General features: G+C 43.2%; 1 protein-coding gene across 5 annotated transcripts in view; it reads left to right on the top strand.

The window, feature by feature from the left end:
• Window positions 1-14825: 14825 nt before the first annotated feature.
• diaph2 (diaphanous-related formin 2) overlaps window positions 14826-21279 on the top strand; it is a 727774-nt gene continuing 721320 nt past the window's right edge. For 4 of the 5 annotated variants that reach the window (XM_055927231.1, XM_055927234.1, XM_055927235.1 and 1 more), the window contains exons 1-2: window positions 14826-14871; window positions 15493-15868. In XM_055927231.1, coding sequence (XP_055783206.1) covers window positions 15785-15868 — 84 coding nt within the window. In that variant the 5' untranslated portion in view covers window positions 14826-14871; window positions 15493-15784. The other variant, XM_055927232.1, reaches the window with a different exon arrangement.

Below are 21279 nucleotides of genomic sequence, written 5' to 3' on the forward strand. Positions count from 1 at the left end.
GTTGGTGGTCAAGATGTGTTGGTATCTGTACTGATGGCGCAAAAGCCATGACAGGGAGACATAATGGAGTGGTAATGCGTGTGCAAGCAGTTGCTCCCGATGCCACTTGGGTACACTGTAGCATCCACCGAGAGGCTCTTGCTGCCAAGGGAATGCCTGACAGCTTGAAATACTTTTTGGACACTACAGTGAAAATGGTTAACTTTGTTAAAGCAAGGCCCCTGAACTCTCGTTTATTTTCTGCATTATGCAATGATATGGGCAGCGACCATGTAACACTTTTACAACATACAGAAGTGCGCTGGTTATCAAGGGGCAAAGTATTGACACATTTTTTGAATTGAGAGATAAGCTTAAAGTTTTCTTTACTGACCATAATTTTCACTTGTCTGATAACGAGTTTCTCACACGACTGGCCTATCTGGGTGATGTTTTTTCTTGCCTGAATGATCTGAATCTAGGATTACAGGAACTCTCCGCAACTATATTCAATGTGCGGGACAAAATTGAGGCTATGATTAAGAAGTTGGAGCTCTTCTCTGTCTGCATTAACAAGGACAACACACAGGTATTTCCATCATTGTATGATTTTCTGTGTGCAAATGAACTCAAGCTCACGGCTAATGTCAAATGTGATATAGCGAAGCACCTGAGTGAGCTGGGTGCACAATTACGCAGGTACTTTCCCAAAACAGACGACACAAACAAGTAGATTTGTTATCCCTTTCATGCCCTGCCTCCAGTCCACTTACCAATATCTGAACAAGATAGCCTCATCAAAATTGCAACAAGCGGTTTTGTGAAAATTTAGGTTAATCAGAAGCCACGGCGCTCAGAGTATCCTGCCTGTTTTAAGACACTGATGTGCTTTGCAACCACGTACCTATGTGAAAGTGGATTCTAGGCCCTCATTAGCATGAAAACTAAACACAGGCATAGACTGTGTGTGGAAAATATTTTAACCCAACATTGCAGAGTTATGTGCCTCCTTTCAAGCACACCCTTCTCATTAACCTGTGGTGAGTTATTCACCATTTTTGAAAAACAAATAAGGTTTTATATGTAACATGGCTAAATAAAGAGCACAATTATTGATTATTATTATATTACTATTTGTGCACTGGTTCCATAAGAGCTCTTTGTCACTTCCCACGAGCCAGGTTGTGACAAAAACGAATACTCATTCTTATGTTTAATAAATGTATCGTATAGTGTGTGTGTGTGGCAGGCTCACAATGATGGCAAAAAACAACATTTGAGAGTGTGCTGACCCTGGTGTTAGAGGCGGTACGCAGCTGGAGGTTGAATGTTTGAAGGGGTATGGGACTATAAAAAGTTTGGGAACCACTGCCCTATACCCAATGCCCTATACCATATAACCTATACCCTATACTTTATTCCCTTGTACTTCTTTGAATTCTGCCATACATCCCCCTTGTTGCAGATTACTTTTATCAAAAGCATTATGCTACAATACTTGAATTCCAATGCCATCTTCGGAAATCTTGCTGTGTTTTTCCATTGTGAAATGGCAATATGGGATTGTTCAAGAGATAGTTCACACAAATGACCTAATATTATGGATACCTAGAAGTCTATTGATCCAAACGTCAATAGCCCAAGATGCAGCTTATCAGTTAGCATGCTCCAAATAGCATCCCTTAAATCAACTCAAAGTAACTTAACCAGCTACTTATTCCATCACTTACATTTTTATTTAACTAGGCAAGTCAGTTAAGAACAAATTCTTATTTACAATGACAGCCTACCAGGGAACAGAGGGTTAACTGCCTTGTTCAGGGGCAGAACTACAGATTTTTACCCTGTCAGCTCAGGGATTCGATCCAGCAACCTTTGGGTTACTGCCCCAACGCTCTAACCACTAGGCTACTGGCCCCCACTTATGCATGTCGCAATACTTAAGTCGCATAAAATAGTCTAACATAAGTAAACCCTGGCACCAGTTGTCGGGCTTGCTTAACTGATGTTTTGGATCATGTGTTTTAATGAATGCAGTCTGGGGTCTCTATTAGCCTAATGCCAGTGCTGAGTGCAGCATCCATCACCAATCAGCCCACTTCCACTGGCTCTGTCTTGGTCATGTGACCGCTCTCCATTCCCAGCACTGCTCAAGGCAAAGTGGACTGCAGCAGAATCCTCAAGTAGGTGCCATGGCAACCCAAGAGTCTGGCTCCCGAGGAGTTAAGGTACACCGGTGTCTGTGGGCAGTTCTGAGTTGACTAAGACCTTATATGTGGGGCGCCAGGTAGCCTAGTGGTTAGAGGGTTGGGCCAATCTCTGAGCTGACAAGGTAAAAATCTGCCGTTCTGCCCCTGAACAAGGCAGTTAACCCACTGTTCCTAGGCCATCATTGTAAATGAGAATTTGTTCTTAATTGACTTGCCCAGTTAAATAATAGTTAAATTAAAATTTAAAACATTGTAAGGCTTCTCCCGCCCAGACTGCTGCTGCTATTGATAAAGACATCAGAAGTAGACAGGCAGACTGTCCTTCAATCTCTTTTGTTACATCAGCTCAGAGATGACCCGGGAACCCCTGTATATAGCCTCTTTATAGTTATTTTATTGTGTTTTTTAACTTTAGTTTATTTAGTAAATATTTTCTTAAAATTGCATTGTTGGTTAAGGGCTTGTAAGTAAGCATTTTGTAGTAAGATCTACACCTGTTGAATTCGGCACATGTGACAAATAACATTTGATTTGAGTTGGGTCATGAACAGCGAAGCTGCAAGAAAAATTAAAGTACAAAGGTCTGCTGTATCTCTGGAGTTAGTTCTCAGAAACAATGGTATATGATATACAGTACTTCAGGCCAGTCCTTTTAACAATGAACTGACAGCTTGAAATACATTACTTAGGCTACATTAGGTCATTTTATACCTGCTCACAATAGACATTTTCTATTTGTGTGTGATTATATTTCTATATCTTTGGATATCCTATAGATTTCCTTTTACATAACAAGCATTGTGGCTCAATTTAACTCAATGTAACCTTCATGCCAGTATTACATAGCAAACACCTTTCTGCCTGCAGTCAAATTAAATCTCTGAACCAGATAGACTTATTGACGGCTCCAGTTTTCAGAATGACATGCATGTGTGCTCAGCTTGATGATGTTTACTCCATAAACTACTACGTTGAGGTGCCAGGAAGCAGGGGGAAAGTGGTTGAGCACAGAAGAACATAGGAGGGTAGAAGTCTGATGGAAGTGGTAAACAGCAGACCTTGGTTCAAACAGTATATATCTTCAAGTATTTGATTGAGCCTGCCTGGTGCGCTAGAAAAGGACAGGGCTTCCAGTTTGGGGACTACTTAATTAATTCCATTGTACCAGGTGAGCTCAATCAATCGCAGATAAACAATTTGAAAGAAAAATATTACTATTCAAACCCAGGTCTGGTATAGTGCGGTTCAAAAGATTTCTGACAGGAAATGAAAATAAGAGGAATGCATCCGATATCATATTGTTTTGCAGCAATAGCACAGAGTAAAGTTTACCTGAATTGCCCTCTATCCTTCCTGTGTTAACTCTGCCAGCCAAGAGTCAGAGCCGGGCCTGCCTTGTGGTACAGCGGGAGGGTAATGAATAATTTACTAGTCATTTCCCTTTCATCTCTCTGGTCTAAACACAGTGTTTTCTACAGGCCTGGCTGCAGCTGTCTCTACAACCCCTATTATTATTTTTTTTTTTATTTATTTTTTTTTCACCTTTATTTAACAAGGTAGATAAGTTGAGAACAAGTTCTCATTTGCAACTGCGACCTGGCCAAGATAAAGCATAGCAGTGTGAACAGACAACAACACAGAGTTACACATGGAGTAAACAATAAACAAGTCAATAACATGGTAGAAAAAAGAGAATCTATATACAATGTGTGCAAAAGGCATGAGGTAGGCAATAAATCGAATAATTACAATTTAGCAGATTAACACTGGAGTGATAAATCATCAGATGATCATGTGCAAGAAGAGATACTCGTGTGCAAAAGAGCAGAAAAGTAAATAAATAAAAGCAGTATGGGGGTGAGGTAGGTAAATTGGGTGGGTAGTTTACAGATGGACTATGTACAGCTGCAGCGATCGGTTAGCTGCTCGGATAGCAGATTTTTAAAGTTGTTGAGGGAGATAAAAGTCTCCAACTTCAGAGATTTTTGCAATTCGTTCCAGTCGCAGGCAGCAGAGAACTGGAAGGAAAGGCGTCCAAATGAGGTTTTGGCTTTAGGGATGATCAGTGAGATACACCTGCTGGAGCGCGTGCTACGGGTGGGTGTAGCCATCGTGACCAGTGAACTGAGATAAGGCGGCACTTTACCTAGCATAGCCTTGTAGATGACCTGGAGCTAGTGGGTCTGACGACGAGCATGTAGCGAGGGCCAGCCGACTAGGGCATACAGGTCGCAGTGGTGGGTCGTGTAAGGTGCTTTAGTAACAAAACGGATGGCACTGTGATAAACTGCATCCAGTTTGCTGAGTAGAGTATTGGAAGCTATTTTGTAGATGACATCGCCGAAGTCGAGGATCGGTAGGATAGTCAGTTTTACTAGGGTAAGTTTGGCGGCATGAGTGAAGGAGGCTTTGTTGCGAAATAGAAAGCCAACTCTAGATTTGATTTTGGATTGGAGATGTTTGATATGAGTCTGGAAGGAGAGTTTGCAGTCTAGCCAGACACCTAGGTACTTATAGATGTCCACATATTCTAGGTCGGAACCGTCCAGGGTGGTGATGCTAGTCGGGCGTGCGGGTGCAGGCAGCAAACGGTTGAAAAGCATGCATTTGGTTTTACTAGCGTTTAAGAGCAGTTGGAGGCCACGGAAGGAGTGTTGTATGGCATTGAAGCTCGTTTGGAGGTTAGATAGCACAGTGTCCAAGGAAGGGCCAGAAGGATACAGAATGGTGTCGTCTGCGTGGAGGTGGATCAGGGAATCGCCCGCAGCAAGAGCAACATCATTGATATATACAGAGAAAAGAGTCGGCCCGAGAATTGAACCCTGTGGTACCCCCATAGAGACTGCCAGAGGACCGGACAACATGCACTCCGATTTGACACACTGAACTCTGTCTGCAAAGTAGTTGGTGAACAAGGCAAGGCTGTCACAAACCGAGGATACTGAGTCTGCCGATAAGAATATGGTGATTGACAGAGTCGAAAGCCTTGGCCAGGTCGATGAAGACGGCTGCACAGTACTGTCTTTTATCGATGGCGGTTATGATATCGTTTAGTACCTTGAGCGTGGCTGAGGTGCACCCGTGACCGGCTCGGAAACCGGATTGCACAGCGGAGAAGGTACGGTGGGATTCGAGATGGTCAGTGATCTGTTTGTTGACTCGGCTTTCGAAGACCTTAGATAGGCAGGGCAGGATGGATATAGGTCTGTAACAGTTTGGGTTCAGGGTGTCTCCCCCTCTGACCGCGGCAGCTTTCCAATCCTTGGGGATCTCAGATGATACGAAGGAGAGGTTGAACAGGCTGGTAATAGGGGGTGCGACAATGGCGGCGGACAGTTTCAGAAATAAGGGGTCCAGATTGTCAAGCCCAGCTGATTTGTATGGGTCCAGGTTTTGCAGCTCTTTCAGAACATCTGCTATCTGGATTTGGGTAAAGGAGAAGCTGGGGAGGCTTGGGCGAGTAGCTGTTGGCCAAGGTTGGAGTCGCCAGGAGTAAGGCATGGCCAGCCATTGAGAAATGCTTGTTGAAGTTTTCGATTATCACGGATTTATCGGTGGTGACCGTGTTACCTAGCCTCAGTGCAGTGGGCAGCTGGGAGGAGGTGCTCTTGTTCTCCATGGACTTTACAGTATCCCAGAACTTTTTGGAGTTAGAGCTACAGGATGCAAATTTCTGCTGAAAAAAGCTGGCCTTTGCTTTCCTGACTGACTGCGTGTATTGGTTCCTGACTTCCCTGAACAGTTGCATATCAGTTGGGACTCTTCGATGCTATTGCAGTTCGCCACAGATTGCAACTCCTCCCACTTTGGCAGTTCTATCTTGACAGAAAGTGTTATAGTTGGGTATGGAAATCTCAGAATTTTTGGTGGCCTTCCTAAGCCAGGATTCAGACACGGCAAGGACATCAGGGTTGGCAGAGTGTGCTAAAGAGGTGAGTAAGACAAACTTAGGGAGGAGGCTTCTGATGTTGACATGCATGAGACCAAGGCTTTTTTGATCACAGAAGTCAACAAATGAGGGTGCCTGGGGACATGCAGGGCCTGGGTTTACCTCCACATCACCCGAGGAACAGAGGAGTAGTAGGATGAGGGTGCGGCTAAAGGCTACCAAAACTGGTCGCCTAGAGCGTTGGGGACAAGGAATAAAAGGAGCAGATTTATGGGCGTGGTAGAATAGATTCTGGGCATAATGTGCAGACAGGGGTATGGTGGGGACGGGTACAGCGGAGGCAAGCCCAGGCACTGGGTGATGATAAGAGAGGTTGTATCTCTGGACATGCTGGTCACAATGGGTGAGGTCACCGCATGTGTGGGAGGTGTCAGAGGAGGTATCAGAGGTACGGGGAGTGGAACTACGGGCTCCATTGCAAACCAAAACAATGATAACTAGCCTGAACAACAGTATACAAGACATATTGATATTTGAGAGAGGCATACAGTAATTGCAGGTCTTGATTGGAAGAGCTAGCTAAAACAACAGGTGAGATAACAGCAGCTAGTCAGCTAACACAGCAACAGCAGGTAAAACGGCGACGACTAGGCAGAGAGGGTCGGATTAACTACACACAGAGCCTGAGTTAAAACACAGAGCCGACAGATAAAACACAAATAAACAGAATGGAGTACCGTGAATGAATGGACAGTCCAGCAGGCATCAGCTGTGTAGTCAAGTGATCATAGTGTCCAGGGGGCAGCCGTAGATGGAGCAGGGAAGCCGCCACTACGCTAGCACGCGGCGTTTAAAGTTAGTAGCCCAGGGGTGGTCTGCTCAGACGGAGGGGGTCTGCTCAGACGGAGGCCGGTTGAGGGCACAGCGGATGGGGTATTCGTCGGCAGACCAGGCGTGGTGGTACGGCGGGGCGCCTTGTCGACAGAGAATCCAAGCCAGATGGCGAAAGAGGTATTGTAGAATTTTGTTTGCTAAGCTGCTAGCAGTGGCTAATAATGACTAAATAGCTTGTAGCTGATTAGCTGGTTAGCTACTGGGGGGTTCTTGAATGTGTTCCAAAGGTAAAAGTAATAGCGAATTCCGTATCACATTGGGTGAGGTAGGTTACCGGAAGGTATAATCGAATTAAAAATCGAAAAGAGATAGATTTTTTTTTTTATATATACAAAAAATACGAAAATACAAAAATACACGAGAGGACGAAACAAAAACACGCCTACACTGCTACGCCATCTTGGATGATGCCAGGTAACTGGGAAGACATGGCGCTGCACAATAAGTGCAAAGGATGCTGTTTTGTTTTCATCCTACTCCGGCACAGGAATTTAATTATTTAACCTTTATTTAACTAGGCAAGTCAGTTAAGAACAAATTCTTCTTTACAATGACGGCCTACCAAAAGGCAAATGACTTTCTGCGGGGACGTGGGCTGGGATTTTAAAAAATATAATAAAAAATAAATAACATAAATATAGGACAAAACACACATCACGACAAGAGAGACAACACAACACTACATAAAGAGAGATCTAAGACAACAACATATGACAACAAAGCATGGTAGCAACACAACATGGTAGCAACACAACATGGTAGCAGCACAAAACATGGTACAAACATTATTGGGCACAGCACAAAGGGCAAGAAGGTGGAGAGAACAATACATCACACAAAGCAGCCACAACTGTCAGTAAGAGTGTCCATGATTGAGTCTTTGAATGAAGAGATTGAGATAAAACTGTCCAGTTTGAGTGTTTGTTGCAGCTCGTTCCAGTCGCTAGCTGCAGTGAACTGAAAAGACGAGCGACCCAGGGATGTGTGTGCTTTGGGGACCTTTAACAGAATGTGACTGGCAGAACGAGTGTTGTATGTGGAGGATGAGGGCTGCAGTAGATATCTCAGATAGGGGGGAGTGAGGCCTAAGAGGGTTTTATAAATAAGCATCAACCAGTGAGTCTTGCGACAGGTATACAGAGATGACCAGTTGATAGAGCAGTATAGAGTGCAGTGATGTGTCCAATAACGAGCATTGGTGGCAAATCTGATGGCCGAATGGTAAAGAACATTTAGAGGCTCAAGAGCACCCTTACCTACTGCTCAATAAATTATGTCTCCGTAATCTAGCATGGGTAGGATGGTCATCTGAATCAGGGTTAGTTTGGCAGCTGGGGTGAAAGAGGAGCGATTACGATAGAGGAAACCAAGTCTAGATTTAACTTTAGCTTGCAGCTTTGATATGTGCTGAGAGAAGGACAGTGTACCGTCTAGCCATACTTCCAAGTAATTGTATGAGTTGACTACCTCAAGCGCTAAACCCTCAGAGGTAGTAATCACACCTGTGGGGAGAGGGACATTCTTCTTACCAAACCACACAACCTTTGTTTGGGAGGTGTTCAGAACAAGGTAAAGGGTAGGAGAAAGCTTGTTGGACACTAAGAAAGCTTTGTTGTAGAGCATTTAAAACAAAATCCGGGGAGGGGCCAGCTGAGTATAAGACTGTATCATCTGCATATAAATGGATGAGAGAGCTTCCTACTGCCTGAGCTATGTTGTTGGTGTAAATTGAGAAGAGCGTGGAGCCTAGGGTTGAGGCTTGGGGTTCTCCCTTGGTGACAGGCAGTGGCTGAGAGACCAGATTTTCTGACTTTATACACTGCACTGTTTGAGAGAGGTAGTTAGCAAACCAGGCCAAAGACCCCTCAGAGACACCAATATTCCTTAGCCGGCCCACAAGAATGCAATGGTCTACCGTATCAAAAGCTTTGGCCAAGTCAATAAAAATAGCAGCACAACATTGCTTAGAATCAAGGGAAATGTTAACATCATTGAGGACCTTTAAGGTTGCAGTGACACATCCTTTAACCTGAGCGGGAACCAGATTGCATACCAGAGAAAATACTATAGATAGACATCAAGAAAGCCAGTCAGTTGATTATTGACACATTTTTCCATGACTTTTGATAAACAAGGCAAAATAGAAATAGGCCTATAACAGTTAGGATCAGCTTGATCTCCCCTTTAAATAAAGGACGAACCTTAGCTGTCTTCCAAGCAATGGGACCCACAGAGAGAGAACTGCTCCTTAAAGTAACTAACTTTGGCCTTCCAGATAGCCTGAGTGCACTAATTTCTCATTTGCCTGAACGAGAGTATGCGTGTGCTCAGCCTTTCGCCAAATGACATTTTTGAGGTGGAGTAACTCTGCAAGATCACGGTCGAAGCAGGGGCTGAACCTGTTTTTAATTCTAATTTTCTTTATGTGGGCGTTTGTTAACAATACCACTGAAAATATCAAAAAAGAAGGTCCAAGCGTCTTCGTCAGAGGGGATCAAGCTGATTCTATACCATTTTACAGAGGCCAGTTCATGAAGGAAAGCTTGCTCATTAAAAAAAATTTAGCAAGCAAATCAGGACAGGAATCATGACTTAACAAAATGTAACTTTAAATGCTTGAATGCAAATGATTGAAAGTTATATTCAGGATAAAAAAGCACTAGTTTCAGAGCTATTTGGAGGGTCTGTTTTTACATTAATGAGTCATTATGAAGTGCTATGATGAAAGTGCTCTGGATTCTGGCCACACAACAAATAGAAAGAATGAAGGTCTAACTCTCTGACCTACACCTAGTACTGTATATGTGTATAGAGATGTCCAACCCCTATGAGGTGCACTGATTGACAGAATTCAGCTTCATAAGAAGAGTTAACTACCCATGTTAACTTTAATCTGTCCAAGCAGTGGTGTAACGAGTGCACTGGGAGTCGGGCAGCAAGTTCAGGGAGCGCATAATTTAATGAACAAAACAAGAAACACAACCAACGCGCAGACATGAAACACCTGGGGAAGGAACCAGAGTGACATAAATAGGGAAGGTAATCAGGGAAGGGATGGAGTCCATGTGAGGGATGAGGGATGACAGGTGTGCGCCATAGCGAGCAGCCTGGTGACCTAGAGGCCGGAGAGGGAGCACACGTGACAAGTTGTCTATCACGTGTATCTACCATTACAAGGGTAAGATCTGACACCTGGGACTCACAGCAAAGCTATCTGAATGGAGCTGCAGTGCAGAATCTAAACATTTTGAAAAGATGTGCCATACTTTTGAGTGAACCAAAGGTGTTCCCCTTGCAAAAATGGAAACCCTTTCATTAACATCCACAGGAAATCATCCGACAGGGCACTGTGAACCTGGATAAACAGAGAGCAATGAGATATGTTTTTCAGGCCCACAGGAGTGTAGTTAAAACGGGCCTGCTGACTCAAGGGAGAGTGATGTCCAGTATCCAGCTAGCATCCAGCACAGCTCCAGTTATTTAATTATAGACATGGCAAGCAGATGTTGACTGATGCATGCAGTACTACCAAGAGATGGATGAAAACAAACACAGTAGAGCAATGTTTCAAACCGTTCTCGTGTGTGTGTGTGTGTGTGTGTGTGTGTGTGTGTGTGTGTGTGTGTGTGTGTGTGTGTGTGTGTGTGTGTGTGTGTGTGTGTGTGTGTGTGTGTGTGTGTGTGTGTGTGTGTGTGTGTGTGTGTGAAAGGTTGTGAACATAAGTTCTAGGTTGCTCTGTGACATATTCAAATCAACCATGTTTGTTGTGCTTCCTGCACAACAAGCTCTCTGAAAAGAATACTCTTTGTGTAATGTGATAAACCATATATGATTATGCATGCTTATGATGTAGCCTATTGATGAAATTGGAGTTACAGACATAGATACAGTAGCTCCTTTCTTCAGTTTGTTCAAGCCTGGAAACCAAAGGTCGCAGCATTCTCACACGTATCTTAAACTGACCACAGAGTGCTGCATCAAGTCTTCAAATGTGTGAAAATATTTGTTCGAGTGGCTACAGTGATTCAGCAGTTAATCTTATCAACTTGTTTTTTATGAAACTTTCAATTAAAATGACTTGATAATGAGTCCAGTAGGGACAGATGGTGAATAAAATGACCTAGTTCAGTGTTTTGGAGCAGCTTTGGGACAGCTGGGGCCCAAAACCCCATTATAGTACAGTGGGTACAGGAAATGTCTTTATTGCGTGTGAGAGGGACAGGATGCATTCTCGAGAAACACGCAACTATTGATTGGCCACTGAAGAAATGTCTTGTGTTCCTGTATTTCAGAGAGTCGAGTCCACTCTTTCATATTCAATTAGTATTTCATATTAAATTGTACTTTGATCCCAGTAGGCTAAATCAAAATTGTAAGACTTTGCTGGATTAATCATTAATCCCCAAAAAGTAATAATACTTGTTACCACATCAACTTGTTAACTCATGGGAGTGAATACTTATTTAACCCTAACATTTGTTGTTTTTATTATTTAATCATTTGTAAAAATGTCTGGAATTTATTTCTCACTTTGACGTTGTGGAATATTTTGTGTAGAACAGTGACAACAAAATCCCAAATAAATTGACTTTAATTCCAGGTTGTAGCACAACAAAATGTGCAAAAAGTGCTATAGACACAGAGCGGTGCATACAGAACTGACACTGTTTGTATTAGTTGGTCCTGTATATACACTACATATGCCTTCACCTAGACTACTGAACAAAATTTAGTAAGCAGATACACAAACGTAATCTGCATACTTACTGTAGTGTAAATCATTGAACAACAGGATATAACCCGACTAGAGGACTGGCACCATTATGTGACTAGAAACCTGGCTGGAGTCAACAGACACAGAGGTGTCTTCAAAGAAGCCTGCAAGTAAAGTTTAAAGCTGGACACAGTCCTTCATAGACTCCCAGCCTGTGTGGTCAGGACGTTCCATGGTCAGGACGTTGAGTGACAGGTGATTTAGTAGTGTGTGACTCAGAGATCCATTCATTCAGAACACGCTGTCCCATCCTGGCAGACTTGGGAAGCTTACTTGGAGCGGGTCCATAGTGCTGCTCACACAGGTGAGCAGCCAAGGACTTCAGAAGGGGCACTTAGTCAAACTCCTAGTTTCAAATGAACTTTTCTAACAATTCTAATAGAATAAATGTTTTGTTATTTTCAAGGCATAGCAATTACCCTCTTAAACAATGTCACATCCATAGGCTCACACAGTGAATGATAGTTGTTACTTTCTTCCCCCCTCCCCCAATTGGTAGTTACAGTCTAGTCCCATTGCTGCAACTCCCGTACGGACAGAGGAGAGACAAAGGTCGAGAGGTGTGCGTCCTCCGAAACACAACCCAGCCAAGACATACTGCTTCTTGACACAGCACCCACTTAACCGGGAAGCCAGCCGCACCAATGTGTCAGAGGATACACCATACTAGCAACCTGTGACCGTGTCAGCGTGCATTGCGCCTGGCCCGCCACAGGAATCGCTAGTGTGCAATGGGAGAAGAACATCCCTGCCGGTCAAACCATCCCCTAACCAGGACGATGCTGGGCCAATTGTGCACCGTCCCATGGGTCTCCCGGTTGCGGCCGGCTGCAACAGAGCCTGGATTCGAACCAGGATCTCTAATGGCACAGCTAGCACTGCGATGCAGTGCCTTAGACCACTGTGCCACTCGGGAGGGCAGTTGTTACTTTCTATTGTAAAATAATGCATGTTTTAGATGCTTTAGATGCATGTTTTAGATGCCTTGATTAGATGCCTTGATCTCCTTATACTGTAAACCATGATAAACATAGTTACCTGAAATACTTTCTTTTAGAATCGGGATAGGTTAACACTCAATAGCCAATTAGCAATGCCGACACATGTTTGATGGTGCATTGTGTGCACAGTCTAATCTTTACCCTTCTTTAGCTTACCATGTGCTTACACACCACACAGATGTCATTATTGGATAAACTCACTGCATTACCTTTCTGGTCTATTTACTACTTAAAAAACACAATGTGTGTTTAATTGAAACAAAGCGCAAAAACACATCCTTAAAGAAACTGGAAACTCGGAAAGAACTGTCTATGTAATCAGTCTATGTGAGCTGTTGGACAAACTCCCTGACAAGACCAACCAAAACAAAGGCTTATAAGCAATTAAATGGTATAATGAGCTTACGGTACACTCACTCTCTTTCTAAACAATGGGAGTGATCTTTCTCACCCACCCCAGAGTGTGTCTGCCTATCTGCTAATTCTGGTGTTGTCCTTACCCACACATGAGAGGGCTAACATCTAGGACAGCAACAGCTAGGGTGGGAGTGGCAGCATTAGTGGCTTCCTCTCCAAGGCCTGAGGAGAGGTGGGAGAACAGGACAATCAGTCCTGGGTTGTTTTCACTAAGTCACACTGTAACAAGACTTCAGTCTTCTTATTGGATAGGATAAGGTGGTTCCTTCCTTCTTGCACTATTTCAAAACCTTTACTATCCACTGAACATGACCCAGTTGTACAAACAGAGCAAGCTTATCACACCAAGAATATCCAGATGGTGCCCTCTGCACACCAAACGATTTACTGGTGAACACCAGGGCACTTATTCTAGAAACAGCAGAGGTCCTATGCTGAAAACTGTGTATCTTGTACACCAACAGGGCTTCAAGAAAGAAGCACCACACAATTTGTGAACACATTTTGTGCCAACTTGACAGTCTATATTCGCCTGTGTTGTATTTTGACTAATTACGTACTTACAGCATGTCTGTTTGTTGTCTTAAAGGAAGTATCTTCTTTTCATTTTATATTTTTTTCACATTAAGCAACAAAGTTTGGATTTGTGCCCCTATTTAAATGTACATGCATTGCCAAGACATTTGAACACACTCTCAAAGTAATGGCCTCAATGCATTGCCTCAATTAGCTTCCATCATGTGTACTCTGTTGTAAATCAATGACTGCATGATTCAGAATGGCACATCAATAGATGTGGAGGAAATGGCACCTGCAGTCTGTGGCCATTGTGGGGGACAGTTTTCTGCTCCAGTAACTGTATTCCTGTAAGACAGACCATGCATGAATGCGATGCTTTCAAATTTCCCATCAAGGGTCAAATTGAAGTCTAGCTGGAATCAGACTTTGAAATATGAAATATGTCTCATGATGTGAATATGCAATCAAACATGCAACTCCAGCTATAGCCTGTGAACCTAAATTACGCAATATAAATGATGCAATACAAATGAATTTATGTAATTTGGAATTAGTGAAGTTTATTTATTATTTATATTGGATCAGTCTAAAATATTCAGTATTTCATATTTAATTAATATTATTTTGCCTTCATTTAAATATGTTTGCTAAAGAAATAGCATAAGTAGACTTTTTTGTTCCGTCTTTCTTACACACATCACGCGCGCGCACTCAATTTATTTTCATCGGCTGGCATCCTTTCGTGATTAAATCCTATCCAGTCACTGTGAAGTCAGTCTTACCTCTCCGTTACAACAGTAGTCTCCTCCTCGGTCTTTACTAGTTACCACAGCCACAAATGGCTAAACCCCGCCTATTTCTAAAATGTATCTTTTTAAAATCTTATTTTTAATTTAATCTTAACCCTACACTTAACCACACTGCTAACCTTATGCCTAACCTTAAATTAACACCAAAAAGCTAATTTTGGTTTTCATGAATTTGTACGATATATACATTTGACTTTGTGGCTGGAATAACTAGTGACACCCCCCCCCGTTAACGTTAGCAAACCGACTCCTGAGTGATCGCTAATGTGACCAATGGCTGATGGAATCCCTGCTACCTAGCGTGCCTCGTAGGCGAATCGGAATGTTCGGTGGGCAGAACTACATACCGTCAGTCCTGCTCTCATGTTTGGTTGAAATGGTAAGCTTGGGATGGGATTTAGAGTTCTATTTGACATATTTATGAAATTGTTACATTGAATACTATTACATTAAGTTTAATGAAGCTGTTCAGGTAAAGTAAAATGTATTTGCTCCCCGTTTTGTAATGTATTTCTAAAGTAAGCGCTTAGACAGCCACGGTGTCCTAGCTAATCAAATGTTTGTGCTATTTCAAATACATTTCATTTATACTTTTGAGGCATTGATGTTGCATGTTACAATGTGTCTTGAAAGCGTAAACTATCCATATAACCATGGTAGTAACCCTGCTATATTTATATCGTGTTGTTACATCCTTGCTAGATTGTCAACTAGTTTTGTGAAAAAGTAATGGATTTACTTTACTTTGTTCCACGCTAGTATATGGCAACATTGTTTCTTCATAAAACAAACAGTTGACTAGCTTTTTTGACACATTGCTGTCGAGTATTATGGCGCACACTATCCAAAGCAAAGGTACCTGAATAATAATTAAGGTATTCCTGAAAGCACGTGTCAACATGGAGCGGTACAGTGATTTTTAGATAAACAATTTGTGAACCACTGCTGAGAATGATTGACACTGACATTCAAAATATATACTTTGTTCTTTTTGGGACAGATTTTACTGCAGATTGGACTGAGACAGTTGATAATGTGTTGAAAAGACATCTGGATGGACACAGCACTACCCTACCACACCTTTCTTCTTCAAGCAAGAAGCTTTTACTTTGGAACTGGATACAATTATAAAGAAGAAACGGACCTTCATTTGGAATACTAACAACCTTTTCATAATGCCAACTTGAATGGCATGGCTTTTGAGGAAACCTAACCCTGATTGTTTTGAAAGTGTTCACAAGAGTGGTCGAGTTTACTTTTGAGGAATCTTCTGAAGTCTTTACGAGAACAAAATGGATCAAGCAAGCGGTGGAGAGGATCCTAATAAAGCTAATAAAAAGAAAGAAAAAGAGGATGAGAGTAAAAACAAAAAACTGGTTGGTATTTTCTGAGTTACTTGTTCTGCAGTAGCTAGCCAGCAGATCCAACCCATTTGCTTACAGCTGCACTAGTGTTGAACAGCATTTCTGTGTATATTAAGATACCATGGAGCCGGTGCGAGATATGGCTCGGAAAATGTACCGCAATCCAGGGATGAGAAATGCGTTGTATTCCGAATTGTCCCAATATCATAACTGTTACACCGAGAAGATTAAAAGAATGTTAGTTTCCTTAAAACTGTCCTTTTCTTCCTCGTGCCAGGTAGCAGAAGTCACAGCAGCATCAGCCAATCAGCTCCTTCGTTGTTCAATGCCAGGTGCCATTCCATAATGGATGCTACTGCTAGCTAGCATGAGGACAAAAACGTCACTTTACCCTAGTGCATCTGTATGCAAACGGGTCATATCTGCTGGCTATATAATAGCTATCTTCCTTTGAAAAGTTACACTGAACTGTCTGTCCTGTCCTGTTATTTGACATTCAAGGGTTAACTGATAGACTTTCCAAACGAGATAAATTGTTACATAGGTTTCACACGCTACTTATGAGTGAATCAGCTTTACTACTCACACGTCCTGTGTTGAAAGGAATTCATGAGCACGCCCTATTCACAGTTTTACTGTTGTGCATTAGAGCTTGTTAATCACCTCAAGGGTAAGCCCTGGTGTTAAAGTCAAACCATCCCAGCAGTCTATGAACCAACCCCGCTGCTCACTCTCTAGTAACCCTGCAAAGTTGACTACATCACGTTGTCATACATTGCATCCCTGTGGTGCAAGACAAGCTTCAAAGATGGGCTGACAGCCCCAAATGGTAATCATATTAACTATTTAATGTAGCATTCACATTTTGACCTAGATGCCTTTCACTCAAGTTACTTTTGAAACCCTCAACATGTGTTTGCCTTTTGATCAAAGGCCTTCCAACAAGTACAACCTGAGGCCTTTGAAAGGCATTCCTGTTGCGGAGACAGATACAGTGGAAAGTTGAGCAACTTGCTGACCCAGAGGGTAGATCAATATCCTGTGGTTTGCAGGAGAGTCTTTTGTGCTGTAGATATGACCTGAGCCAACCTAAACGGCATGATCAGCACTATGACATAAACAACAACCAAGCAACAGTGCATAGGTTAGGCAGCTAGGCTACTTGTTGATAATAACTGATAGCTTATATCTAACTGACTTTTTTACTTCTTCAGCTCAGCTGTGGAGTCTCCCTATTGGCCTACACACTGGTTAATCTAGTCTGGTACAGTGTTGTTTAGTTACCTACACACTGGTTAATCTAGTCTGCTACAGTGTTGTTTAGTTACCTACACACTGGTTAATCTAGTCTGCTACAGTGTTGTTTAGTTACCTACACACTGGTTAATCTAGTCTGCTACAGTGTTGTTTAGTTACCTACACACTGGTTAATCTAGTCTGCTACAGTGTTGTTTAGTTACCTACACACTGGTTAATCTAGTCTGCTACAGTGTTGTTTAGTTACCTACACACTGGTTAATCTAGTCTGCTACAGTGTTGTTTAGTTACCTACACACTGGTTAATCTAGTCTGCTACAGTGTTGTTTAGTTACCTACACACTGGTTAATCTAGTCTGCTACAGTGTTGTTTAGTTACCTACACACTAGTTAATATAGTCTGGTACAGTGTTGTTTAGTTACCTACACACTGGTTAATATAGTCTGGTACAGTGTTGTTACTTACACACTGATTGATGTACATGGTGTATCAGTTTGACACTGTGTTGTTGGGTCTCAAGTGTCATTTGAGCTATTACAGCACAGTGCGCCTCATCCCTTGCCTGGAAGTGAAATCAGTAGGGAGCTCATTGCTCATATTTCACAAACTAATTTGACAATGTCCTGTGATTAACTTGAACAAAGTTTACTTCCAAATGAAGTCATGTTCATTAATGATTAGTGACCGGTGTATCTAGGAGACTCACAGGATCTATTTAAAGTGGACTCTTCCCATGTCTTAATTACAACACTGGAGGGATACGGTCTCTCACGGGCTGGGCTTCAGTGTGGTCATCATAATGTCAGCCCCACTCTCCCTGGTGGAAACTAAAACTGGTTGGAAAGATGGGCTGTAACTGAAGCAGGTTACAAACAGTGGCAGAAACGTTAGGGGAGGGAGAGTGGGAATTACACATGGCAACACGCAGGGTATTTGTCTCAGTTGGTAGAGTATGGGGCTTGTAATGCCAGGGTAGTGGGTTCGATTCCCGGGACAACCCATACGTTAAATGTATGCATGTATGACGAAGTCGCTTTGGATTAAAGCGTCTGCTAAATGGCATTTTATTATTATATTATTATAACTTTTGCCACTTACAGCCACAGTGTTCTGTGCCACCAGAGTTGTCAATAAGCTTTAGGCGGCACAGAGGACGGTTCTTGCCCGGCTGTTTGTAAGCTCCCTGAGCATAAGTCAAATAAGGAAAAGTTGCGTACTCTGCTCAACCAGGATGTAGGCCTGCGGTTGAGCTGATCATTTTTCACTGAGTTACTGTAGTGTAACCTGGAGCTGTTCCTCTACAGGGCCAGCAAGTTAACAAGTAGTATGACAGCGAGTTCTTTCAGTTCCTCTGTGGATCAAGAGATATGTTGAGTCATCCAGGAGAATGCTATAGCCAACGCTAAGGTGAAGAAGATAATCAGTTTAGCCTAACGTTAAAGAGCAGGATGGCCATCTGGCTGACTTGATGGCTTTGTTTACCAAATATGTCCCTCCAATTTGTGCTGAGCCTACAGAGAGCTAATTACTCAACTATGTCCTGGCTGCAATGGGCAGGTAGGTCTCTTCTGTCTTGATGCAACAGGGCTGCTGGGGCTGTGAGAATCTGTCCATTGGTGAGCTTCTGGAGTGGTGCAGCGGTCTAAGGCACTGCATCTCAGTACAAGAGACGTCACTATAGTACCTGGCTCGAATCTAGGCTGTATCACATCCGGCTGTGATTGGGAGTCCCATAGGGCGGCAAACAATTGGCCCAGCATCATCAGGTTTTGGCCGGAGTAGGCCAGCATTGTAAATACGAATTTGTTCTAACTGACTTGCCTAGTTAAATAAAGGTTCAATAAAAGTTGTTCCTCTGGAATGCAAACCTCTGGTTGTCTCAGGCTGAGACTCTAGAGCAGAAGAACTGACATGTACAGGGAATGACCGTGGTGAGAAGTACATGCAGAGTCCTGTGTACAGGGAATGACCGTGGTGAGAAGTACATGCTGAGTCCTGTGTACAGGGAATGACCGTGGTGAGAAGTACATGCAGAGTCCTGTGTACAGGGAATGACCGTGGTGAGAAGTACATGCCGAGTCCTGTGTACAGGGAATGACCGTGGTGAGAAGTACATGCAGAGTCCTGTGTACAGGGAATGACCGTGGTGAGAAGTACATGCTGTGTCCTGTGTACAGGGAATGACCGTGGTGAGAAGTACACGCAGAGTCCTGTGTACAGGGAATGACCGTAACCAGAAGTACAAACAAAATAAAGCAACCATTCCTCTGGGTTGCAGACTACCTCGCAGTCGGGAGGGGTTGGTGTGGGGTGCAATGCTGGTGGGCCAAAACTTGTAATTGCTGGTATGTGCTCCAGCAGGGTTAACGAACTTCAAGAGAATGGCTGTGATTTCTAGCCAGCAGAAAACCCCAGTGTTTTGTGGACTGTAATGACATTGTAGGACTAGAACCCCCAGACACCCCAGTGTTTTGTGGACTGCAATGACATTGTAGGACTAGAACCCCCAGACACCCCAGTGTTTTGTGGACTGTAATGACATTGTAGGACTAGAACCCCCAGACACCCCAGTGTTTTGTGGACTGTAATGACATTGTAGGACTAGAACCCCCAGACACCCCAGTGTTTTGTGGACTGTAATGACATTGTAGGACTAGAACCCCCAGACACCCCAGTGTTTTGTGGACTGTAATGACATTGTAGGACTAGAACCCCCAGACACCCCAGTGTTTTGTGGACTGTAATGACATTGTAGGACTAGAACCCCCAGTGTTTTGTGATCTATTTTGATTTAACCTTTTATTCATCTAGGCAAGTCAATTAAGAACTAATTCTTATTTACAATGATGGCCTACCGGGGAACAGTGGGTTAACTGTCTTGTTCAGGGGCAGAACGACATCTTTTTACCTTGTCAGCTCGGGGATTCAATCCAGCAACCTTTCGGTTACTGGCCGAACGCTCTAACCACTAGGTTACCTGCCGCCCCATCTATAATGACATAGTAGGACTAGAACCCACAGAGTCTCCTAAGAGGGTGTGGTATTTAAATGTTGTGGAAAAATAGTCTTACAACATTGTAATTCTTTAACATCCTCCAGTCGCCCAGCTACTGCCTTCCCTCCGTTGGCTCCATCCGCCCAGCCCAGCCAGGGCTTTAGTGCTTTCTCACTGCTGCTTGGATGAGTGCTGATGTCATCTAAGCACACTCTGTCAGTGAGCTCACTGCGAACTACACACTCCTTAAGAGGTCTCAGTGCCAGGTATGGTCACTTGTTGCCCAGCCTCAACAGTGCAGCAGAGGTGAAGAGGCAGGCCTGTGCTCTGGCTCTCGCACAACCCAGACGGCCTGAGAGTGGAGCGAGGAAGTACTCATTCATCCCTGGGTGGAGCCTTGATCTTACGTTTTGTTTCCCCCCTCCCCTTTGCACATGCATGCCTCGATACATGCGGGCCTTAAATGTCCTAAAATATTTGCCAATACTTTCCCAGACTTTGCCACCCTTGATTTCTTCCAGAGATTGTCTGTGATCACTGAATGTGTATCCGTGTGGATCTAGGCCAGAGTTTACAGACATGATACATCTGTTTTAAAGATGAATTAGAGGTGGAGGTTGTCACCTCACTGACACAGCCCGCTGAGAATTGTCCTGACAGGGCACTAGGATTCACCTTAGCTTGGGTATCCTTTAGACTTCCGTGAAAGGATGTCTGACCTGGTGAAAGCAACTCTTGTGAGGAGAGAAACTTTTGAAAGCGGTGTTTATTTAATGAGTCACCGGATAGGATACCATCACAACAACACTATCTGAGCTCTGGTTTGTGATGTGGACTCAAAAAACAGCCAAGGACATCAGGATAACCCCTCAGGTTATTTTAAGGTTAAGGGCACTTTTAGCAGGCTGTCTGTCACGAGAATGACATCTACTGAGTAATTTTTGGTTGTCCCATGTTTGCTGTTATCAAATCATAACCGCAAACAGCTTTTACTTCTAACAAAATTGACAGAAGGAATGAAGTAATTTTAGAGGAATTCAGGAGATCCGGTTTGTCAGAGCCCCCTCAACCTCTTCTGCATTCCAGAGTAAATTGTGACCTCAGAGAGAGAGAGAGAAGTGTGCTAACATATTTACCCCAAGTTTCATTGATAACTTGAGGATTATGTGG

Source organism: Salvelinus fontinalis, chromosome 6, assembly GCF_029448725.1.
Source record: "Salvelinus fontinalis isolate EN_2023a chromosome 6, ASM2944872v1, whole genome shotgun sequence".
Taxonomy (NCBI): Eukaryota; Metazoa; Chordata; class Actinopteri; order Salmoniformes; family Salmonidae; genus Salvelinus; species Salvelinus fontinalis.